Consider the following 12,064-nt stretch of genomic DNA (forward strand, 5'->3'; position numbering starts at 1 on the left):
TTTAGAAATTTGTCTGGACAGAACCCCTTACGAAAACATAACGTTGCATCACCAGATAACTACTCTACTAATAGATGCCTCTTTGTATCACAATGTTTTTTCTTCTTGAACTGGTTACACTTTGGCTTTTGCATAAGCCCACACAGTATCTTTTGGGCAACATTCATGTCCATGTAAATTCTGTCAACTGTACAACGAAGAATATATATGAAACAAAAAAAAAAACAAAAAAAAAAAACGGCAAGACACCACAGATGTAAAGGCACTCACTATTGTATCATGATGCATGGTGGACTTTCATGCTGCTGATCGTTCCTTCGACTACTTGCATATATAAGTACCATATCATTACGACATGCCCTTATATTGATGTACATTTGTATTGTATTTCACTACTGTTATGCTTTTTGGTGCCTTGCCTTGCAATAAATAAAGAATTTATAAAAAAAAAATCTAAAATGTGCAACTCAATCCTGTCACGATAATGTACCTGTTGATAAGCCTCTCCTGCTATCGTGGCAATTCAGGCCTGTATGTACATCCTATTGCACGAAAAAAATAAAGAATTTAAAAAAAAAAACAAAAAAAAACATTGAGGTTGTAAAGGAAAATAGGAGAGTTATTGTGATTTTCATTAAACAGATACATCCACCAAACAACTCTTGAGAAGGAAGAGGCCATTTGGGGATTAGATTTTGGCATCCTGCGAATTTCCAGCATTCAGGGGGAGCTGCCAAAACTCACTGAGATTAAATCAAAATCCGAACTGACATGGCAGAAAATTCAGTTGCTCAGACTAAATTGAAGGAGCAGAACAAATTAGGAGAGCTTATGTTAAATGAAGCTGTTAATTGGACTCATAACTGACTTAAAATTTTACAATCTTGGAATACGGTCAGAAATGTATTCCAAAAGTTATCTTTACATATGTTATGAAATATTTATACCTCTAGTGAATATCATAAAACTCTTTGAACACAGAGGTCAACAATATCCAGGATTGCATATGATTTTCTACTCAAACTGGGGTAAGAAAGCAAAGTAATGTGTATGATGTACATACTATCAGGAATTTTTAGGCCAGAATCACAGAGCCGATAAATAAGCTGATAAGATATATTTTTATGAAGTCTGAAAAAATTTTTTTTAATAAATAATATATATAAATAAATAAATGTATAAATAAGATAAAATAAATATTTAGAAATTCACGTCCCACTATTTACTTCTTTCCTGGCACGAGTGCCTCAATTCTGGCTCCTTGACAATTATTGCTGCAAACTTTGCCCTTTTTTGCTGTTTGACATAGCATGTGGAGTTGGACAAAAGGAAAGAATGTTTCTGTTTCTCCTTCTCCACTTCCATGTCCGCCATAATTGTGAACTGTACTATCAACTGCTATTTAATATACATTTAAAATAAAATAGAGCATTTTTTTTCAAAAGGATAACACAACCAATAAGTGATTTTATCCAATGGTGCAATATCAAGAAAAATGGCAATTTAACTTTAATATAAGAAATACGCAAGTTATGGTCCTCTATATAAAATGTGAGAACTTGATAAATGGGCAAGCAGGTCTCAAAATGATAATTAGCACAAAAGTAAATCGTTCTCTAAACCCTGTGACCATGGAAGCACATTTTCCTTTTGTAGTCAGAAGTGTCTTTACCTGAGCTTATAGCCTGTTCTACAAAGAAGGTCTGTCCAGGGTTTTATGCATGCCTCATTGTGGAAACGCCATTGCTTTTCAAGGTCATTATAGGTATTTATTTTAAAGAATAAATGCACATACAGGGAAATACTTTAACTACGACCTTGCACAATATTAACACATTAGTAGCCTGTCATGGAGATTCTATGCTTGTGTGGTAAAACTTCTGATCACTTTAACATTATCTTGACACACAGTAAAAACACACTATAAAATCCTTTTAAATTACAAGCATCAAGTTAACATTGGATGTAAAAGAGAATAATATTAAAATACCATGGAAGCGATAAGGATGGATGTGGGGGAAAATGGAAAAAAATCCCTGTCCATATAATTTTGTGGTGGGATGAGAAGGGACAGATCCCCCCTATCATGTTGGTCGGACTGTTAAAGGCGCAGTCCAAGCACCATAACCACTACATGCTGGTGTAGTAGTTATGGTGATATTAGGCTGCCTACCAAACTGTTTTTAACTACTTGTTAATTTTATAGTGCATAGAGAGAGGGATTGGGGGGGCAGCGGGAGGGGGGATGGACGGGCAGACAGACAGACAGTTGTTAGATTAATTTTGCTTATTATTTGTGCTATCAAACAGCTCAATGAAGCAAATGAGTTTGGAAATGCTCAAGTGTCATCTATGGGCACTGTAAAAATATCCCAGCCTTAGGGATGCAATAATGGCTGTGAAATGTGCCTTGGTTCTGCAGGAATATCATGGCCTTGTTGTTAAAGTAAAGATTTAAAAGGTTTTGTATAAGCTATAGAAAAAAATTGTTTAGGATCAAATCTTGGGCTCTGCAGAAGTATTCTGGATTTGAGTTCACATTAATGGCTTAGAGTGTTGTGACATATTAAGTTTTTTTAGTTGCAGTAATAATTCAGAGTGTTTTAGTGTTGTGCCTGGTGTCTGCAGAAGAAAATAAAATAGAGCAAAAAAAAATATATATATATATATATATATATATATATATGTATATATATATATATATATATAAATATACACATTTGTTTTTATTTTCATTTAATTGGACTTACTACATAACTTTAATAAGTAGCATTACTAATATTGCTACTAATAATTAGCTAAGATTTTCAGTGATATTTAATTGATGTTTTTGTTTGAATACATATATTTTTTTACAGGTCTTGTATCTAGAGCTGTGGCGTGGATAAAAGCGACAGACGGTGACCCAGATTACAAGAGCCCTCTTAGCGTTTCTTTGTCCTGCACTTAACCCCTAAATTGCCAAAATGATTTGCTCTATATTGCTCCGCAGGGTATTCAGGGCATTACTAAACAATCTGGATACAAAATGTTAAGGTTCCTAATTATTACTGTATGAATCAAGAAAATTAATTTTTAAATTGATAGTATCCACCTAAAAGTGACACATTTTAAAACTATGGATTTTTCAATTGATGGTAAAAATGTCCTTTCCTCAATTCTCCTCGGCTTAACATCAATTTAGAAAACCCTGTGGGTGAGAAATAGGCAGATTGTAGACTGTGATTGTACAAAAATGACTAGTGCAGTCGAGGCTGATCCATTGCAGGAGGTGGGGCAGTGCCCTCCTCACCACCATTTTTTCTTGCCAAAAAAAATCTAATCTGTTTGGTTGAAAGGACTAATAATAAGTGTGTTATTAAAAAACAAACAAAAAAAAAACAGTGCAATCTCATTGGGTCAGGCGTTGGGTACATGGGGTTAAGCCAGCAGAGCCCCACTAGCTTATACATCACCAGCTGCCACTGGATTTATATATGGCCATAAGCAACATGATCAGACACTTCCAATTAATGGGGCATTCTGCATTTATGTATCCCAGAGTTGGGCAATGTAAAATAGCAGCCCCATTGATCTAGAAAGGAGAAAATATGCAGAGAACAAAATCAACATGTAAAAGCAAGATGAAAGCATGATAGTTAAAAAAAAAAACACTTCAAGCACCATAACCATAACCTTTATATGGTATATTGTGCTATAGGTACCATAACAGCGTAATGCAGTGGGTTTTGGTGCCAGAAATGCCATGGCACCCCCAGTATAAGTAGCCAAACCATTTTAGAATGGTTTGACTTCTTACCTGGGATCTGCTGGATGCCCCACTGCATAAGCCAACAAGCTGGAAGCTATTGCATATGAGCTTTCTTCTGCTCTAAAACAGTTTCTACTTTGGGAGTGCACCAGAGCATTTTTGACACCACATACCCACTACAGCGGCTGCGGGGTGGAGAAAGAGGGTTGGCATGGAAACTAAGCATCCCAAGAGACAATGGAATGTAGATAGTAAAAAAAACTGACAAAAGTGTGAAGGGGGGATCGGCACAAAACAGTTTGACTACTTACACTGGGGAGGCAACACTGCCCCCCTGGCACCACGATAACTACAGCATGCTTGGGGTGTTACTTTAACCTTGTGTTGGGCGAGAGATTGTAATTATTGGGTGAAACCAGAGAAGGATTAAGAACCTCCATATTTCACATAGGCATGGTTAATTATTATTTTATTATTTATATAGCACCAGCAAAATTCCGTAGCGCTGTACAATGGATGGACTAACAGACACATAATTGTAACCAGACAAATGGACGCACAGGAACAGAGGGGTTAAGGGCCCTGCTCAATGAGCTTACATGTTAATGGACCCAAAGAACTGGTTCCAGGGCCCTGTCTAACCGCTGGGCCACCAGTGGCTGCCTATGGTCACCTTATGGTTAATCCTGCTCTGGGTAAAATCCTGAGAATTATCAGCTAGGAAGAAATAAAAGAAAAAAATCCCAAATTGAAAGTTTTTCTTCACCTTAAATGACTTATTGACAAACAGTGTATTAAATTTCAGTTGTTTATACTATACACATAAATTCAACAAATCTATGTTATAACATCAAGCCAGGTACTGTTTAACAAAGTCATCTGTGCCTGAAGTCATGTCTGGATTAAAATAGGGGCTGATTGAGCTGAAGTTCCAGGCCCATGCGGATGATGGTGTAGGCCAATTGATTTTTTAAATATATAAGTATATATATATATTACTCTTCGCGTGCTCTTGCTTTGTGCAAAGGGAATTAAGTATGGAAACTTAAGAGGGATGTAACAGAACAAAACTGGTGTGGACTGGCTGACAATGAAATTAGTTAAGGTAAAACTGACTGCACACTGTGTAAATGCTCTTGCTGCTTCGATCTCTGTATCACTGTGGCATGTCCCCTTTTTTCTACACTCACTACATCCACCTTTTCTCTGCTCCCGACTGCATATCAGGAGATGCTGCCTGCTAGAAAGAAGGGAAGGTAAGGAGTGAACAAGTGAGTGATAGGGGACAGTTCCCTGCAAGTGTGGAGCGAGCGCATCATTAGACACATTTGCACCAAGCTCAGAGCACTGTCTGCATAGTACACCCTTAGTTTGCCAGTCCGCATGATTGGCGGGCAGCTTGACATACATTCATGCTAGGCTGACCTTCCAATTATTCAGGCAACCCGCCCCCTTTCTGGACATGTCCGCTCCTTTGGTCAGTGCCAGTTACATCATTTGCACCATTGGTGTTATTCTCCCCCTCCCTTATTTTAATAACATACCACTAGGTTCAGAGCATCTATGAACCCTCTGCTTGCAACAATAGAGACACACTAATAAAGAAACACTAACAAGACAAACCAACATTAAATAAAGTGAATAAAGTGCTAATATGCTAATTGCACCTGATGTACATTTCAGTGCTCTTAATGGCACCTTCATCACAGGCTAAGACAAATACTAAGAATTAATATAAAGTGGAATCGCTATAAAATCATTGATAAAATCAGGGTAAATGTTTCTTGTTTCCCAAACTAGAGAGAACCCAGGATGGCTTCCCCAAGAAACACAATTCAAGAGAAGCTCTTTAGCCTCTCTAATCAATTTAAATTTCCTTCACTTCAACTCATGAAGTATACTCCCCTGAAGTCAACGTGGAAACTTAAAGCTGCTTATTGCACAATGAATTTACTAAACATGTGTAGACAAACAGGGCCTGTGTAGACAAACAGGACCTGTGTAAACTCCAGGTGCATCAAGCACCGTTCAACAAATAGCAAATACTTTAAATGTGAAGTGAGAGAAAGCTCTGAAAAAGGCACCATGGCATGTGCAAAGGAGGTAGTACCCATGCCTGGTCCCTCATATGCACTTATATTTACTGTATGTGAATACTGTCATTCTGGTAGCTTTATGCAACAAACAATGAGGGCATATTAGGGCCCACGATCAAAGGCATCCACAACCAGGTCAGGGCAAGACATTTAAATGGCATGAGATAAAAAGAAATAGGGAAGATAGATAGATAGATAGATAGATAGATAGATAGATAGATCTTAACATCAAAATGTAAAACAAATATTCCCTTCTAAATCAATATTCTCAAGGCTTAGTCATTGTAATGTGTGGCTAGCTGGACCCTCATTTCTTGGTTCTATGTGCTTAAGTTTTAATTTTCCTATTTTAGGGGATTGTCAGTGTAATTAAGTTTACAATAATAATAACCATAATGATGTTTAAAATATGTGATAGCCATGGCTTAAAAAAAAAAAAAAGGAAACAAACATCAGACCTGTCCCACAACAGTACTGCATAGGAGATTAATGGGTAAACAGGTAGCTTTAGCGCTCCAATTGCTGACAACTACATATTCCAAGATGCACTGGGGTCCTCACAGTCCACAATAGATAAAGTGCTTCAAATGTTATATCTCTAAGCTAAGTGAAAGAGTAGGAGGAAACATCAGTTAACAAGTGACCTATCTCTAAAAATGTATTGTAGGTGCTGAATGCATTGTGCCAAAACAACGTATAACATATACATCGTTATTTTACTGTATTATAGAACACACTCATAATTACTTTTTAAAAAAAATTAGCTCAGACATGACAGTCTGTGTCTGTGAAGAAGTGCTATAAATGGAAATGTGGACTAGAGCATGTATCTGCTACAGCAAGGAATCAATAAGGAAGCATTCTAACTCACTTCTGTCGTGAAGGACCATCAGAACACAGAGGCAAATCCTGAGAATCGCTGGCGGTCGGAATGTATCCATTGTCTTCCAATGCTTTATAGCTCCATGCCTGGTACTCCTCTCATGGGCTGTGTGATTATCATCCTACCTCATTCAGCACATGGAACATGATGTCTGACTGTGCTGGCAGACACACTCTCCATATGACAGGACTGTGGGATCAGAGAATGGTACAAGTGGCTGGGTGTTGGGGGGGAAACCTGCTGGAGATGTGAGCAGATGCAGGGAGTGGACTGAGACAAGGAGGGAGGGATGGATCACAATGTATTTAATAAACATCTTGCTGTTTAATCTGCTTGTGGATTCAACAATTCCAAAGATAATTAACCCCTGACCCTCAGCATACATTCAAACTCTCTAGATGCTGTGTACTACGACTCCCATCAGGCCTTCATGCAGCTCATGTACACTACAGCTCCTATCAGGCACACCATTTGTGTCTATTAGGTACACTGACTTTAGTAAATCCCACTTCCCCTCACATACTGCTGGGTATTACTCATATAAATATAGTTCTTGAGTGGCTGAGCTTGATAGTGAAGGGAAAACAGAATCTAACATTTAGGCTGGAATAGCAGATTTGGAAAAATTCTCCAACTTGGCTATAGTCACAACATCTTGGCTAATTTAGCCAGAATTTAAAAATTAATTTTACCGCAATTTTAGTGATTAGTGAATAAACAGTTATATAGAGTAATTAATCATGAATCTTAAATGGTACTCGGTGTTAAATGTTTCATAATTATTTTCATTCAATACACCCTTAAAAAAATCTGATTTTTAATTCTATGTAAGTTATGATTCGCCTATCATGGTTTTGTTTGCTACATTCTTTATAATCAAGTTATGTATGTGGCAGAGTTTGCAATTCTTATCTCTCATGCCCTTAATGGATTTATTCCACTGTTCTACAAATCAGACACCCTGCACCCCAATGTTATAGGATTTAGGAATGTCTCAATTATGTTCAGGGTGTTATTGATATTATTTCTGTGTATTATTTTTATTTAACACTGGATATCACAAACAGTTATTTTTAAGTGTTCTCTGCATAGTGGGCTGAGCCTACATTGTAGCTCCCTATGCTGAAAATTGTGTCATGCAACAACTACAGCTAAGCTTCACTGTAACTACAGTGCATGTACGATAGTTGCAAGAGTAATCCCCTGGCATGCATGTCTCAAATGCGTTGCCAGAAGAATATTGAAATAAGTGACAGATGTCACCCTGTTCTAAAGCTGATTTACTAACAATGAAGCCTGTGAGTTGGGGTCATGATGTAGGTGCTTCCTGCTTCAGGAGTGTTCCCAATAGCTTAAAGGAACACTATAGTCACCTAAATTACTTTAGCTAAATAAAGCAGTTTTAGTGTATAGATCATTCCCCTGCAATTTCACTGCTCAATTCACTGTCATTTAGGAGTTAAATCACTTTGTTTCTGTTTATGCAGCCCTAGCCACACCTCCCCTGGCTATGATTGACAGAGCCTGCATGAAAAATAAAAACTGCTTTCACTTTCAAACAGATGTAATTTACCTTAAATAATTGTATCTCAATCTCTAAACTGAACTTTAATCACATACAGGAGGCTCTTGCAGGGTCTAGCAAGCTATTAACATAGCAGGGGATAAGAAAACCTTAATTAAACAGAACTTGCAATAAAGAAAGCCTAAATATGGCTCACTTTACAGGAAGTGTTTATGGAAGGCTGTACAAGTCACATGCAGGGAGGTGTGACTAGGGTTCATAAACAAAGGGATTTAACTCCTAAATGGCAGAGGATTGAGCAGTGAGGCTGCAGGGGCATGTTCTATACACCAAAACTGCTTCATTAAGCTAAAGTTGTTCAGGTGACTATAGTGTCCCTTTAAGAGGGGATGGGTCACTGGGTGACGGTACAGACTAAAGGGTTTATTTACTAAAGAGAGAATTCAAAGTGAATTTTACATATAGGGTCATAATAGTAAACTACAAAAAATTATGGAATTTGGCAGTGCTTTAAGTTACTACTTGTGGCAAACTCCCCTTTTAACCCGAGTTTGCCACGAGCTCCCGGAGAAGCCTGCTTGCCAGCCTCCTGCCCACAGACTACGGGCCCTGCAGTGAAACCTGTAAAAGACTACCGAACTTGACCGACTGTTAGCACTGATTTCCCTGGAACTGTTTTGGGCATGGGGCCATGCTTGCGGTCGGTCAAAACTATGACTTCCAGGAAATTCCTGAACCCCTGAACCTTTTATGGGGTTTTGTGTGTTTTTAAGGTACTTTTTGGGGTTTCATAAAATTGTATGTTTTTTCTGTGCTTGGAGATAATTAGGTTAGATTAGGACAGTTCCTGATTCAATTCTCTCCCAAGCACAGAGGAGGGATTCTATTGTTTGTGTATGGGAGCGTCTCACTGTATGAATCTGTTTTTATTGGTTTGTTCACTTTGTGTCCCTGTACCCAACCAGGTCCACCCGGGTGTCGCCCTTGTTGGGAAACTTGTATAAAAGGCCAGTGTGCCTCCATTAAAATGGTATTCCTGCTTACATTCCAAAACTGTGTTTCGTCCTGTTATTGGAGGGAAAGAAGATTTGCTCCTGTGTCTGCTGTTCCCGCTTGCAGGAGATTCAACGGGGAAAGTCCTTGAAAGGACTACAGCTAATTCCCCATTCGATTCCAGGGCCCCAGTCAAGCGACTGTGGGCAGATGTGCTGCGGTTTGTCCCCTGTTCCAGCTAGGAAGCGGTCCTTTGGCGGAAGTACACAGTCGGGGTACAGGGAGCTCCGTTGCACTACCATTGTGGCCTTAGATTTAAAATTCACTTTGAATTTTCACTTTACTGAAAAACCCTAATAGTGTAACGCCTGATGGCAGTGCTGCATGGTACTCTGAAAAGAAGGTAAGTACTGAATAAATATTGCCTTAAGCAATTCAATATATTATTTATCTTTATTATGACATGTTATATATTTTTATTGCTTAACAAAATATTCTCCTCTGCCTGTGTCTAGCAGGGAGAGAACTTCAACACTTATACGTACAGTGGTTGCAGAGTGATATGCCGTTGGCACCTGTTGCCTAGTAATGACGCGTTTCGAGGTGGAAGCAGAAAGGAGTCCCTGCTTCCCCAACCTAAAGACAACATGGGATATAACTTTGGTCTCCTCTTGCCAACCCGCTATGTCCATAGAGGTGAATTTCTATCCACCTTGGCTATTTTTCAAATGTCAGTGACCAGTGGGCTACTGGAAATTTTAAACGCCCCACATTGTGTCATGTTGCAAGAAGATGCTGCTTGTATTGTAAGTATTCAACCCATAAATATTGATATTTGAAAGAACCATCTGTCACTGCATTAAAATCTCTACGAAATTTTGGATATGTACATGTCTATACACTTCAGGGCAGCAACATAAAGTAGTAGTAGTTAAAGGGACACTTTAGTCACCCAGACCACTTCAGCTCAATGAAGAAGAAACTGCTATGTTTACATTGCAGGGTTAATCCAGCCTCTAGTGGCTGTCTTCCTGACAGCCGCTAGATTCGCTTCTACGACGCTGGATGCGAAAATTGCATTCAGCGTGCAGAAATGCTTTCCTATGGACTGTTTGAATGCGCGCGCGGCTCTTGGGAGCTGACTTCGGCGGGGGAGGAGAGGTCACCAGCGCCAAGGGAGCCCAGCGCTGGATTAAAGTAAGTAACTGAAGGGGTTTTAACCCCTTTCAGCGCCAAAGGAGGGGGGCCCTGAGGGTGGTGGGGGGGGGGGGACCTAAGGGTTATATAGTGTCAGGAAAACGAGTTTGTTATCATGACACTATAGTGATCCTTTAATATTGCAAACCTTCTTAATGCACTGACCATGATCCTTCCTCTCACTTCCACGTTCCAATGGCCCCAGCATACGTGAATCACTCAATTGTACTAGAAGCACTCTGAGCATGTGTGAGGTCTATTCTCAGACCGGGCATTTTCCACAAACAACCATGGACTCTGGCAAGCCTAGCAGCAAAGCTGCCTGCCTGCCTGCCATCCTTCCATCCATCTTTGATAGTCAATATGCTGGAAGATATGCTAACAAACTAATTTCTCTAATTTCTCTCTTCAAGTCTTATGTTAATTTTTTTTTACATTAATAAATTGACAATATACTTTATTTTCGCCCATGAAAAGTAGTCAAATCGTGTTTATAGCAAGAAATCAGTTGATCACAGAGGTACCTTTGAGATTGTATAAAATACATCTGCTTGCCATGATGACCCCATAATTCAAAGATGAATATTAAACAAAGCTAGAGATTGAAATCCCTATTCTGTGTTGTAAGCTAACATATAATTAAATAAATGCAATATCACTACAAACATATATTAGCATATTAATAGGCAGACTGATTTGTGTAGGCTTGCTAGGCAATGAAAGGGTAACTATATGACACATTACCATGTTAACTACATAGAATCATCTTATGGATAATAGAATTCTATCTCTGCCACTTGAATTTTCAATGGTCTGCAACTGCATAGAGATGATGATTTTCAGATGCACTATAACATCTATTAAATACATTTCCACTTTGCAAGCGAACCACCGTGCAGATTCTATTACTTTTTACCAAATGATATATGCTCCCATACACCCGTGCTATGATGTACAATGAATAACATGCTTATGAAAAACCTGATTTGGTTCAGTAAAAAGTGTTTTATTGGCCGTGCAAAGCAACCGTGATAAAGGTGACATTTTTAGATGCAAAAATCCGACATGAAACATAAATCTAACAATTTTTTGGACATAGAAATAGGGGAACACTGACTAGATGGTATCTTCTGCTGCTGCAGTCAGTATTCTTACAGTTTAAGAGTTACAAAATATATGTGCATGAAGTAAGTGAGCTTTAAGATAGAACCCTATCAAATCTTTTAAGGACTATTGGAGTGACGGCTCGAGATTGTTAGCATTCAGGCCCCCTCTCTTCCTGTTCTATGGTAATTTGGACTCAACTCACACATACATCACAAACCACACACGTTGCCCCTTTTGTTGTAAAATGTTCCAGCAAAGTTTTTAAAGCAAAAAATGAGACTTTAAAAGTAAAAATTATCAGAAAAAAAAAGTTCATATTCAATTTATAGCAAATAAAATGGCGGACAGCAGACACAATAGCTGACAGAAGGACAATAGCAGATTTAGGATATCATGTTATCAAACCACTCTTATCTTCACAATAGTATGCTTTTGTAACATTATAACTTTGTAAATATCATATCAAACTTCACAAAAGTAATATGTCCATACCGTTTGAGAAATTAAAATAT

The 12,064-nt window shown here is 38.4% G+C and overlaps 1 protein-coding gene across 2 annotated transcripts in view; it reads right to left on the reverse strand.

The window, feature by feature from the left end:
• CRB1 (crumbs cell polarity complex component 1) overlaps window positions 1-6,954 on the reverse strand; it is a 62,844-nt gene extending 55,890 nt beyond the window's left edge. For both annotated transcript variants that reach the window (XM_063426087.1, XM_063426086.1), the window contains exon 1: window positions 6,719-6,954. In XM_063426087.1, the coding sequence (XP_063282157.1) occupies window positions 6,719-6,788 (70 nt within the window). In that variant the 5' untranslated portion in view covers window positions 6,789-6,954. The remainder of the gene's footprint in view (window positions 1-6,718) is intronic.
• Between the last annotated feature and the right edge of the window lie 5,110 nt (window positions 6,955-12,064).

The sequence above is a fragment of the Pelobates fuscus genome, chromosome 7 (assembly GCF_036172605.1).
Source record: "Pelobates fuscus isolate aPelFus1 chromosome 7, aPelFus1.pri, whole genome shotgun sequence".
Classification (NCBI taxonomy): domain Eukaryota; kingdom Metazoa; phylum Chordata; class Amphibia; order Anura; family Pelobatidae; genus Pelobates; species Pelobates fuscus.